The sequence below is a fragment of the Phalacrocorax aristotelis genome, chromosome 5, assembly GCF_949628215.1.
Source record: "Phalacrocorax aristotelis chromosome 5, bGulAri2.1, whole genome shotgun sequence".
Classification (NCBI taxonomy): domain Eukaryota; kingdom Metazoa; phylum Chordata; class Aves; order Suliformes; family Phalacrocoracidae; genus Phalacrocorax; species Phalacrocorax aristotelis.
The window spans coordinates 54289769-54302590 of record NC_134280.1 but is presented as its reverse complement, the minus strand read 5'-3'; the positions used below and the strand labels follow the sequence as shown (position 1 = coordinate 54302590).

The window sequence follows — 12822 nt, the reverse complement described above, 5'->3', positions numbered from 1 at the left end:
TAAAAAATAATCCCAAAAGGAACAATCTATAAACCTTTGTGCCATTAGTTTTAATCCAATTACAACATGTGGAGGTGAATGTTTGTACATGCCACTTACGAGCACATGGAGGATGAAAGGTATTCTTGAGGAAAATCATGGCCAGAAATGTTATTTCTCTAGGAGCAACAACTGCTGGCGAAAAAGTTGAGAACCCTTTCAGGGCTTTAGAAAACCCAGCTATCCACCGGTCATGGGCATTGTGCAGTTTTGGAAAAGTCCTCTTTCCCTCCTTCGCCCCACCTTTTCCTGATCAGCGAGCAGCCCGGGAGCGGCGACACGTGCACTGTGGGTGGGGAGGCAGGGATCGGGCCATTTCCTAGCGTGGTTTCCTCCTGCTCCTACCAGGCGCAAAGCCCGGTACCAGGCCATATCTTAACACACGACGGGGTGTTCGCTGACCCCGGCAGCGGGCAGCTCGTTCTGGGGGTACACGCACCCCGCTTCTTCCGCTGCTCTCCCCCGCGAGGGCTCCGAAGCCCCGCGGGGGCGGGCGCGACCCGCCCCGGGGGCGGATAAAGGGGCGGTGGCACAGCTCAGGCTGTGCTGAGCCGAGCCCAGCTGAGCCGAGCCGAGCGTGGGGCCGCCATGGGAGCCGGACCGCTGGCGGGGGTGCTGGTGGTGAGTGACGGGGCGAGGGGCGTCTCGGGCCCGGGCCGGTGTGTGCGGGCAGGGGCTCGTCCTCCACCTGCTCCCCGCGAGTCGAGGCTGGCGCCTGGCCGCAGCCAGCCCCAAATCCTTACTTTTGAGAGGGGGAGAAAAAAACCCACACCTTCCTCCAAGCCCAGCGTGGAGGAGCCTTGCGGGGTTTTTTACCCTCCTCTTCTTCAGGAGACTTTAGTAACTTCCCGTAACTTTTATTGCGTGTTGCCTGAAGTTTCGGGTGTCCGGCGTTAGCGCAGCTCTTATAAGCCTGAAAAGCATGTGAAGTGCAGCTGCCGTGGTGGTAAGCCGGCCCCTGAGCTCGGCTCCGCGCTGGGGGAGGCAGGTGGCGCAGCCCGTGCCGCCTCCCCGCGGGGGCCCTGCAGGGCGGGAGCGAGCTCTTCAAAGGCCCTCTCCTCCTCTAATTCTGAAGATGGTGGGTTTCGAAACTATACAATTATGAGGGAGACTTACGGTCCCCCGGGGAGGTGGTCCAAAGAGTGGCGCCGCGGGAGCCGGGGAGCGGGGACTCTCGGTTTCAGCCTAGAAACTGGCCGCAGGCGGTTATCAGCGCCGGGTCGCCCCGTCCCCTGCTTCTGTTTCACCGCTCTCTCTCGCCTCCATGCTGGAAGCGAGGCAGGTACCTCGGTGGCTTGAAACCCGCGGCCTCTGGGCTCCCCGCTGGCCTCCTTGGGAGGCATCTGGAGGCCTCGCACCGCCGTAGTGGTCCCCGCCGCCCCGCTCTGCTCCGCTCCGGCTTGCCGAGGGCTCTGCGGCTCACGGGGTCTTAAAACACCCGGTGTTCCTAATGCTCCCGTGGCTGCAGTAAGTTATTTGGTTAATGAGTCAGAACTACTTGCCTTCTGACAAAGATTGCAGAGAAATATTGGATGGGATCTCTGGGGCGTTTCCTCCCTTGTGCAGGAAGGAGGCTAACGCTGGCCCTCCTGAACTAAAAAAGCTGAGGGAGAAACGAACCCCTTAGACGAGGCAGAAACCTCGGCCTCTGAAGTTCAGTTGTGGTGAATTAGTAAAAAGAAATAGATGTTTAAAATGGGGGTGGGAGCTGGGTGAACAGCTGCCTAAAGCTCAACAGCCGCTGCATGGTGCTGCTCTAATCCCACGGCTTTGATTGTAATTACCTCCATGAGCAGCACACTTAGCAGAAATTAGTTTGGGTTTCCTTTGTGGCTTCCCATAAACTTCTGAAGGTGTTTTCAAGTCCTTACAGGAACATCTCCCTGAGATGGTTATCGTGTCCTGGGAGGATGAGTCACTCAGATGCCTTTTTGTTTCTGCTGTAGGTTATACTGCTGATGATGCCTGGAACTGGAGCAGAGGACTGTGGAGTGGGAGAATACTTACATGAAGGTCGCTGCTGTGTAGCTTGTCCAGCAGGTAAGGCTTTAGGCACTTGTAGCTGCTAATGGCTGTGGCTTTTTTCCCCTGTGGCAATGACTGTGTCACTGTATTGTGTTTTACATTTCCTCCATTGAAAGTGTTAGCTTGGTTGGAGCTGTGGTGGCTTCTTGGGGCTCCATTTTGAATTGAGAGCCCCTTACGCAATAGATGACGACTGGGAGAGGCGCCTTGGCGGCAAGCCAGGAAACCTCTGCCCACTGTTGAGGTTCAAAGTCGGGTGGCGGTGTGGGTTTTTTTGTGTGTGTTGTTTTTTTTTTTTTTTAAATCCTTCACTTAGCACAAAGAACATGCCTAGGGGAATTCTGATATTTCTGTGTCTGCAGGTAAAACTTTGGTTTGCCTTTGCTCTCCCCTCCTCGCTCGCTGGGTGCACAATTTACAAGCCTTGTGCTCAGAAGCACCCTGCCCTTAGGTAGCATTGGAGGGCTCTTGGATGTATTTAAAGATAATTCAAACGAAGGAAAAGAGGTTGTCATGAGCAATTCTCCTTGTGCCTGCCATCTCCCTTCAGAGAAGATGGTGCTGGCCATGTGGGTGACTGTGAGCTGCTGCAGTGAGTCACCCTCATTGCTGGTGCATCCCGGCAGAGGCCTGGCTGGATGCCTTGCTTGCCACCACTCCCTGTTGGAGCAGCGAGCTGCGAATATGCCTCCTGACCCTCCTTGGTTTGCGTGGCGCACTGTTCGCGTGCGAGGAGGAGTTGAGCTTTCACCAAAAATGGGTTTGTGTTGTAATGTCCTGTTATAGTCCTCTGCCTGTTAAATGATCCCTTGAGACTGCTGCCGCTGCTCGTTCTCACCTTCCACAGGTACTTATGTTGCTCAGCACTGCAGTGCCTCACATTTGAGAGGAAGATGTGTCCCTTGCACGGAAGGAGAGGGTTATACTGCCCATGAGAACGGCTTGGAAGAATGCCTGTTGTGCAGACAGTGCAAAGAGGGTACCAAGCACAATTTTGATGCAACCTTAATCCTTTTCCCCTTTTTTTAATGCAGAAAGCCTGGTCCTCTGGGTTTTTTGCACTTCCAGTCATTGAGGATATTGAACTTATAAATAAATTGCCTTTATGGCCTGAGTAATTTTTGCATCATTGTAGAGTTGCAACTCTTATATTTACTTTGTAACTTATATTTTATTTTTAGATCAGATAACTTTGAGACCCTGTACTCTGACGCACGATACTGAATGCCAATGCAAACAAGGGTATTTCTGCCCCGCTGAGGGCTGTGAAATATGTCAGAGATGCAGTAAAATGTAAGTTTGATAATGAATGTAAGTGACTGTTTTCCTTTTAGGGAACGTTGGAGCTGTGGCCCAATCTGTGCCAATACCTAATGCATTATTAAGCTGTAAATAACTACCCTGAAGCCAAATGTGTTGTTCATGCATTTAAATTTCAGGCATCAAAATACATGATGTTGAGGCCTAGAAAGATATGTATTTTGGTATTGTGCTTATTGCTTATGACTATAAGCTTACACTTTTCTTGCCTTCACAGTAGTACTTCCTCACGTACACACTTGAATGAGCTTTGTAGAAGCCAGTCCAAAATTTTGAGAGGTAGAACCAGCTGTTGAAGGAAACTAAGTGTGCATGAACAATGCATCTGCTCTGTGGGGGGTTTTACCCTGCCACTTAAGGCTCATAAATGTTAGCCTCTATCTGCTTTGCTTCTCTTTAATACTGTAGTGTTATCTTGGGTTGTTTAAAGGTGCACTTCCAACAAAGCTATCTGTTTATGCATGTTCTGTTCATGTCTCTAAGTTGTGCCTGAAAAAAAAAAAACCCCAAACCAATAGGCCTGGGTGGAGCTGCATATTGCTCTGGAAATGTTGATACAACCCTGTGTTGCCATCCACTTCAGGTGTCCGGAAGGGAAAGAAATTGTGCGGAATTGCAATGCTACTATGGACCTAGGATGTGGCTTACCTGATCAAGGTCTGGTACACAAATACCTCTCAGCTTGCTCTATTGGGTGTGTGGCTTCAGGCTAATAACACCAGAGAAGTCTGCAAAATGGTGGTTTGAACTACTGTAACAAGTTTAAGAGCCTCTATATTTTGGTCTGGAAGTTACTTGCTAGGGACAAGTTCCCAAAGGTGTTGGAGTGACAAACTATCTTAAATTTCACTCAGTAAAAAGCTGCGTTTATTGCCAGGGTTTTCAGAGCTGCAACAGTGACACTGTTGAAAGTTATGGATAGTGCAAAGAGTTCTTCCATGTCTTCTGTGTCTGAGAAGATGTGTATGGAGTGGCTTTCTCTTGTGCTGGTAGACAGCTTCTGCTACACTAGAGAAAGGAACTGATGCTGCCAACACTACAGCAGCTGAAGCCTGCTGTTGTCTTTTGCGTATTTGTTTTCCCCCTTTTCTTAAATACCTCTTCAGAAAACCTTGTAGAAGTTGTTTTGCAGCTCTATACAGAATCCCCCGCTGCCTTTGGGATAGTGATGTGCAGTGCAAACAAGTACTTGCATGTTCAGGTCAGCTGATAGTCCCAGTGCCTTTGCCAGGACAAGCTAGCTGGGTCACTGTACTAGTGCTGAGCTTTGGCTGCTCTTGAGGTGAGCGGGGAAGACTTGCACTTCAAAATATCTTGTTTGGCGACTGCTGTGGTACTAATTTTATTCCTTTTTTTTTTTTTGTAGGAAGTACAGCCTTTGTTTGGATTATTGTGATTGTGGTGGTAGTGGTTGCTGTTTTGTTGATGTTCTTAGGAATTAGAAAGCTGAAGAGGGATAAAGGTAACTGCTTGATTACTGTCCATAACTTCCCAGAACTAGGCAAAGCATGTGCTAAGGCTATCCCTGGCCTTGGTGTTACCTTATAGGGTAACACAAAAGCTCTAGCTCGTTTAGTATGCGATTCAATTAAGCAACTCCCATATAATGGAATCTAGTTTTGTTCAGTAAATAAAATGCATAAACTTAGCTATGAGCTTTCTTTCTTTGCCGGCAGATGCCTTTGCTTCAAAGCAAGATTAGTGTAAGGTCCTTAAAAGGACTTCTGCTATTGGCAAAGAGAAATCTGTGTGTGAGCTCAGATGTATGAAGCAAGAAGTAGCAACTAATTATATCGTTAACTACTTTCATTCACTGTGTTTGGCTGTGGAGGCTTTTTCTACAAATTGTTTCCCCTTCATCATTTGAGTCCCTTAACAGGAATGTTAGGTTGATAAATTCTGTGTGAATTCCTTTTTTTTTTTTTTTTTTATAGTGGAAATAGAAATATTTTCCTGAGAAACTTTTCTTTCTACTACTGTATATTGAAGTTCTTGAAACTAGTTTAGTTAGAATAGTGTTGAAAATTATTCTGAATTTTACATGTTAACTTTTGTTCAAATAGTGTCTTACTGATTGTATTGCAGTAAAGAAAATTTCTGCCTTCTCTCCTGTGTTGCAATAGCCCACAAAAATACCAAGAAGCATAAGCTGGAAGGGGGGAGGTTGAAAGAGTGGCTCAAAAGCCAAACTGCATCTTGTGGTCTGTATTTCACCAAAAGGGATGCTTCATCCCCTGTATGAAGGCACAGTGTTTGTGCCATTTTTGGAAGCTGAGGGTAGTGCTCTCATTAAATGTATGACAGGTCAAGGAAATTAAATAGCTTGTCTTAGAGCTTTGGCTTGTTATCAATGTGTCTACTGCATATAAATTGTGTATGAATTCAGCTATGTTTAAGTTGCTGCAATTCCTAAGTTTCTTAGACATTTATCTTGTTTTCCAGCTGCTTCAACTGATAAAGATATGGAGAAAGGTCTGGTAAGTATTTGATGGATCAAGTGCTTCATCTCAGTTTTGTGCAGCTTAATTGTAGCTGATACACAGCTCTCAACTTTTGCCTCACTGTAGACCTCTGGTAGGATGTGTTCCTGTGATGCAACAAGTTATGATTCATACAGGGCCAGATGTTAGCAAGGGCCTGATGCATTCGTTAGCTGCATGTGTCCACTGCAGTTGGCCTTTCCAGTACTTCCCTTGGAAACATTCCAGAGCCTGTGGCCAGGATGTTTTGAAAGTGGAAAAAAATTTGCCTAAAGTGCAAGCTTTCACTTCAAACTCTCTCCAAGTTATGCCTTGATCCAATTGGTTCTTTGCTGCTTCATGTGTGTATTCCCTGGGCAGAGTCAGCTATCACTTCCCTGTGTGGTGGTGTTCTAGCTTGCCTTGGTTTTTGACGACAACATTTTTTGTTCATAAGGCTTACTTCTCATGATCCAGCAAAGTGACTGAGTCTTCCTATCTTTGGGCTCATGTCACAAGCTACAGACCAGAACACGGCAGTTCAACGTTTTGGTCTTAGACAGCCCCATAAGACGAGGTGTTCAGGGCTTGGAGTGTACCAGTTCGGAAGTACCCCCCTGAAAAGGGTTTACAAAGTGGAGACTGGCCGCTGGCATATGTTCCACTTTAAAGCTAGGCTTACCCTGGCATCCTGTAGTCAAACACTATTTCAGAACCATACTGTTTCAGTCTAAAACAATTATTGCTAGCCTAGCATTTTGCAAGGTAAGAGACTAGCTTGTATTTAGCTAGTCTAGCTTTAGCTTCTCTCTTTAGAAGGTGTACTCCTAACAGCATGGTGAGACAAAAATGAGCTCAGTCTTCACTAGTGTAGTTAATGATGTGTAACACCAAGCTGTAAAACAAATATTTGTCTTGATGAGGATCTAAGAGAAGCATCCAAATTCATCTCGTAGCATGTGTACAGCACCTTCTCCCTGCTGCCTGCCTTATCCCCCACCCAATGCGTGCACTACTCGCCAAGTGTGTGAGCTCTTGTCTAATCTTACTAGTTGAACATTACAGGTAATTAAATTCATGTTAATTATGTCACAAATATTTGAAGACTGAAGAAACAGGATTGAAAGATCTGTTAAAAACATCACCTTAAACTCTTCTCTCTTTTAAGGTCCATAAGTGGCTCAAATATATGAATCAGCCATGGCTTTTTGTTGGGTTGTGTCTCCCCCCACGCCGTGGCCAGACTTGCAGCGCTTTGTGTATTCGTAGAAGCTGATGAAGAAACCTAACAAAAAACCTGGTCAAAGTGCTGTAGCATAGGAATAGGCAAATATAACATCTCTTAATTTTGAATAAAATGGAGGTAGAATAATGCAATCACAAATTGGTGTATGGTGATGCTTAGCTCTGACATGAGTTGTCACAGACTTGAGTTGCAACATCTGCACACTTGGAGTGTTCATGCTACTGTAACAAAAGGCTTATTTGCTAAGAAGAGCTATGCTGATCCAGTCCTGCAACCAGGTGTTTTGGGACCAACATGCTGTCCTTTCCAAAGTACCAGTGAATTTATACTGCTGCAAGAAAAAATACTGCTGATACTTTATTTCATTCCAAAATAGAGCAGCAGCTATTAGTTAGCCGTGCTGTGTACCTTTGGTCACTTGGTTACCTATTTAAGAACTACTCTGTATAAATAGGATCAACTTGTTTAACCTGTCTGTACCCTTAAACAAAGTCGATTCATTGAGGATGATGTACTACTACATGTGTGATGCGGGGGGTGGTTTTCCTCACACCCCTGCTTATGTGTGTTGGTCACATGGTGGTGTCACACGTGGGTTGCTGACTGTGGAAACAGAAATCACACTGGCTTATGCTCATGGGAAAACTGTTCCTTAACAAACACAAGTTGGGAAAAAGTCACTCCTCGCCCTCATTTTCTACCTTAAAAAAAAAAAAATCCTAAACCTTTCTAGTTTTAGCACTAGCTTATATGCCAGATGGATGCTGGTCTCCTTAGTAATTATACTGTTCTTGATAAGTTGGAGCTATAGTCCCTGGCACGTGCTTGTTTAATGTATTCACAATGCTAAAATTGATACAGCCCTCCTTGCTTCCTTCCCTCTTTGTCCTCTCACAAAACTATGCAATGCACACTGGTACTCCCTGGCTTCTTTCAACTGATTCTAGTTTGTAAGCCTCCCAGAAAAACTTATCATGCCAAAAGAAATCCAAGCTAGGGCACTTACATTGAGCTTATAGACTATTATCAGCTTGGCAAAAGCTCTGAGAACATCAGCCTTGATAGAATTATAGGTTTCAGGACCCTGTTGCTGTTAGTCAGCTCAGGTGCAGCAAGGCAATTTAATTTCCTCCTGCCTCAGGACAGGTGCATACCTTCCATACCTAGAGAGGAGCAAGTAGCAATATGCTCCAGTAAAAACATCAGGAAAAGTTCCCTGCATTTGTCATGGAGGTAGCCTGTGAGCCTTACCCCACAGTCCAGTGGGAGCAGAATGCCAGCGAAGTGGGGAGTTTAAGCTCTGAAACCATTTGAAATTCAAGTCTGTAAAGGCTGTAACTTTTGTGTGTTTGTAACTCTGCCAGAAAAGCAGCTCTCCTAATATTTCTCTGGCTTCTGGTAACTTTTAAGTATCCTGTTTTCTTCCTCCAGATTGTCCTTGAAGGCCTACCTGTGAAACATCTCTTAAGATATGTTCTTATTCTTTACAGGAGTCTGAGGGCAGTACTGAAAGCCTGATTTTACCAGAAGTGGAGGCACATGCAAATAACACAACCAGCCCAGAGGGTGAGAACTCTGGTGAGAGCCTGGAGGGGCAAGAGGAAACCAATGTTAAACTGGAAGTAAAAACCAGGTCGCCAGAGGAAAACAGTGTTGCACTTTCTGAGCGGGGCACTATCCTGTCCGGGGGCTGGAGGCAACACATGAAAAGGTGCTGGAGGAGGATTGCTGAGTCTTCACTACCAGCAAAAACTGGGCAGAATCCTGCTTTTCATCAGAATGCAGCAAGTGGTAGGATACCAGAAAATTGTATGGTAAGTGTGTGTGTGAAATTATTGTATTTTCTCTCATACACGTGTAATTTCAGTAGAGTTCTTAGCTATTCCTTGAGTGATAGATGCTGTTTTCAGGCAGAATGATAGGGAAGAGGAGGTTTTGCTTTAAAGATGTAATAGAAAGTATGGGAAGTGATATCTTGAGAAAGCAAACTAGTCCCTCATTTAACTGTTCTGCCCCCGTTCAATGTTTACACAGAAGCTGTTATTTTGCAATAGCAGCAAATGTGTTACCTTGTTGTTTTGCTTTGGAGCTAGTAGTGTGGCTGTTTCAGTATGCAATTTTCTTTACTCAAATACTTTCAGCTGTGCTGTGAAATCTGCCCCCTTCCCCCTTACTGGCATGTGTGCTGTTGAAGCAAGCTATCAAGTAGCTGAGGAATAATCGTGAGTGAAGTGGTCCGATATGTTGGAGTAACAGTCCAACTTTGTATTACAGGTACGAGAAGCAAAGTATCGAATAATTGTTAAAGATCTCTCTCAGAAAGGTAAGTATTCCATAAATTGGCAGCACTTGGAATTTGTTGTTGGTTTTTTTCCCCCTGTTGACTTTCGTCTACTTAAGGAATAGTGTAGGGAGGCTAAAGAATATTGCTCAGTGCTACAAGGCGTTCAGTTTTTTGTAAAAATGTGCTGAAACAGGATTATTATTACGTTTGAGAGAAGTTGTAATCCCTGTGGCGAATTGTTCTACTTTAAAGCACGGCTTTTTGGCACGGGGTACAGTGAATCATAGAATGTCCTGAGTTGGAAGGGACCCACAAGGATCATCAAGTCCAACTCCTGTCCCTGCACAGGGCAAACCCAAAATTCACTCCCAGTGTCTGAGGGCATCGTCCAAGTGTTCCTTGAATATCGTCAGGCTCGGTGCCGTGATGCCTCCCTGGGGAGCCTGTTCCAGTGCTCCACCACCCTCTGGGGGAAGAACGTTTTCCCAATATCCAACCTAAACCTCCCCTGCCACATCTTCTGCCATTCCTTTGGGTCCTATTGTTGGTGACCAGAGAGGAGAGATCAGTGCCTGCCCCTCCTCCTCCCCTTGTGAGGAAGCTGCAGACCACGATGAGGTCTGCCCTCAGTCTCCTCTTCTCTAGGCTGAACAAACTAAGTGACTTTAGCCGCTCCTCACTCCATTTCTCCTCTAAACCCACAGTGTAATAGTGCTTTTAAGTATAACGATGGTGCAAAATTTTTTTCTATGTTTTAAGCAAGTCTGCATTGCGGCAGTGTACTCTGCATTAACTAGTGAGGTGTAGGTCAGAGCAGGAAATCTTTCTGTCAGATGTCCACTCACGTGGAAGACTGCATCAAATCCCCATACATCTGCCTGTGCCCAGCAAGTTGATGCGCTGGATGTCCAAGTGATGGGTTTTGCTTATGCTGATCTTGGCATGGCAAACCCCACTATACCAGTAGCATAGTGAAGTGGTTAAAGCCCACTGTTGAGTAGCCCTATTAAGCTTAAGTGAAGATGTGCAGGCCAATGACACCTTCCTCAAAACCACCTTTATTGAATGGCATCTCATCTTAAGAGACTACTTTTGAGATATGTAGACTAATACGTTTAGCTTCTTTCAAGATCACTCAGTAGGAAACCTATTCGTCCTGCTGCTTTTTAGGTGCCAAACCTGGCCTTGCTGCTGCTGTTTAGTCTGTGTGTGTATTGGCTGAAATCTAATGGGAAAGGATGTATGTTAGCTATGAAAAAAACCCTGTATTGCAAAAACCTAAGCTGATGTGTGTTTTCTCTTTCAGAACTGAGAGATAGCTTTTGGGCATTCATAAATGAAGTACCACCAAAAAAATGGAAGAGGTTTATGAGAACTCATCTTAATGAAAATGATATTTTAAAAATTATTTATGACTTCCCTAATGATACAGAAGAGCAGTCTTATCAGATGCTTCTCACCTGGAAAAACACACTGGGAGAGAAACAATCTATTATTAAGTTACTGGATGAGTTAAGGCATCTAGATATCAAGGCTTATGATAATGTATTGAACACTTTAAAAAGTAATAACATTATAAGTAAATTAGAAGGTACAGATTAATGTTTACAATGAATTTAAAAAATGTTTCTGTGTACATATATATGTCTACAAACTTCCTGTAAATGAGGATGTTGACAAACTGCTAGTAAAAGTGATGGCACGGACTTGATATCCTGCTCACCTTCACACGGGGAGCTGGAAGTGATTTAATGCTGTCGGCGTTAACATGGACTCCGGTTGCAATGTTCACTAAGGTCTTTTGAGTTGTATGATATTAAACTCAGGCGCCGGATGCCAGCTTCAGAGCAAGGTGCTCCAGCTCCCGCTTCCCTTCGCGTGAGGCAGGACCGTGCTGTTTGAGCCCCAGGCAGTGGGAATGAAGAGGCTGCTGCTGTTTTTGAGAGGATTGCAATGCTTCGGTTTCTGAAACGACTGCATTTTGTTTTGTATCTTTTTGCTCATAACTTATGTTTGATGCACAGTAATAAAAGACGGTTGAGCTAAAAGCTGGAGTTGACTCGCTGACGTTGTGGTCTGAGGGTGGGAGGTGTTGCGAGGTCGCTTCTGCGGCCGCCCGGCTGAGGTAACCCCCTGCGACGCAACGGCCGCCCCTGAGGAGAGATTGGCTGCGTGACGGCCGCGGTTTGGCGGGAAGGGGGGGGCGGTGCTCCCCCGTTGCCGTGGTGACGCGGGGCACCCGTCGGAAATAGCGTAGAGGCGGGCGGGGCGGGGCGGGGCGACGCTTCCGGACACGCTGTTGCATCAGCTCGCTGAGCGAGGGGAGGAGGCAGCAGGATGGCAGCGGCCGCCGCCGAGCAGGGTAAGTCGGTGACCGGCGCCGGGGAGACCTGCTGAGGCGAGACGAGGTGTCCTCTGGGGTTGTCATGGTTTGGCGTCACGCCTCCGCCGCTGTCACGGTGTCAGGTGGGCGCCGTGACGTCAGGCGCGGGGGGGGGGGGAACCGCCGACCCACCGCCCTGTCACGGTGGTCTGAGGCGTCGGGGAGGGAGATGGCGGCTGGGGGCGTTGGGGCGTCGTCCTGGGGGGTCTCCTTAACGCGTTCCTCGAGGTCTGTGGCAGCGTGCGCTGGGGGGGACCCCACCACTGCAGACCCCCGAGGTGCGAGGCCATCAGCCGTGATGACACGCTTGGGTCAAAGGTCAATGTGTGAAATCGCCCCGCCGTGCCCCTTGTTGTGTGGGTGCCCCTGTGGAGGTCACCTGTCTCCCTCATCGGTGGGTGACACGTAAGCAGCTCCTGATGCCGCTTCAGGGTGTCAGGAGCGAGGAGTTTGACATGTGACCGGGTCTGTACGTGTATGGATAGTGGGAAACATGGAGATCTATAGGTTCCAGTTGCACCTCTCATGCTGGCGCCTATGGATCAGAGGACCTCCAGTGCCTTCCAAGACCATGGGAGGCAATCCCACGCCATACCTCGCCTCTAACGTAAAGGTTAATGATGACACATGTTCATTTGTCAAAAAAACTTGGAGCTTCTCAGTACTGAAGTTTGGAAACAGCTGTTCTCCAGCCTGATGGGTTCAAAGAGATGCTTGGTGTCTGCCAGACCACTCAGTCAGTTGTGCTTATCACTGCATTGTCTGCTCTCTCTCACCTGCCTCTGTCTCTCTTACTGTCTTCTCTAGACATCTATGTTCTCCCTTGAACTCATGTCTGAACTTTTTTACTTTTCCGGACATTTTTTGGTGGTTGTGTTTTAATGATGGGTTATACTACACTCCTCCATATGGAAGGAGGGCCAGGGTAGTCCTATAATTTTTGGCACTACTGTAGCAAATGGAAACTTGGAATACCAGTCTCACAAGTATGAAATACCATTATGGTATGTAAGGGGTTGGAAATTTCTGTCATTCCAGTTAAGGATCCATAGATTCAAATATTTAC

General features: G+C 46.6%; 2 protein-coding genes across 4 annotated transcripts in view; both read left to right on the top strand.

Moving 5' to 3' along the window:
- Positions 1-385: 385 nt before the first annotated feature.
- On the top strand, positions 386-11421 carry LOC142057827 (uncharacterized). Of its 2 annotated transcripts, XM_075094602.1 has the most exons (10): positions 386-660; positions 1986-2079; positions 2912-3043; positions 3246-3357; positions 3968-4041; positions 4751-4846; positions 5827-5861; positions 8580-8903; positions 9364-9412; positions 10680-11421. In XM_075094602.1, exons 1-10 carry the CDS (start codon positions 628-630, stop codon positions 10973-10975), a joined length of 1245 nt encoding a protein of 414 aa, XP_074950703.1. In that variant the 5' UTR covers positions 386-627; the 3' UTR covers positions 10976-11421. The 2 variants fall into 2 exon arrangements, with proteins under 2 accessions (XP_074950703.1, XP_074950704.1); XM_075094603.1 differs by lacking the exon at positions 2912-3043.
- Positions 11422-11628: 207 nt separating this feature from the next.
- CARS1 (cysteinyl-tRNA synthetase 1) overlaps positions 11629-12822 on the top strand; it is a 34678-nt gene continuing 33484 nt past the window's right edge. The window contains exon 1 of one of the 2 annotated variants that reach the window (XM_075094599.1): positions 11629-11735. In XM_075094599.1, the coding sequence (XP_074950700.1) occupies positions 11711-11735 (25 nt within the window). In that variant the 5' untranslated portion in view covers positions 11629-11710. The remainder of the gene's footprint in view (positions 11736-12822) is intronic. The other variant, XM_075094601.1, reaches the window with a different exon arrangement.

Bases quoted from the DNA above. Each gene is read 5' to 3' on its own strand.
- LOC142057827 (XM_075094602.1), top strand. From the start codon at position 628: ATGGGAGCCGGACCGCTGGCGGGGGTGCTGGTG. The intron at 2,080-2,911 runs GTAAGGCTTTAG...CACCTTCCACAG, and splicing joins CTGTGTAGCTTGTCCAGCAG to GTACTTATGTTGCTCAGCAC. The intron at 4,042-4,750 runs GTCTGGTACACA...TTTTTTTTGTAG, and splicing joins ATGTGGCTTACCTGATCAAG to GAAGTACAGCCTTTGTTTGG.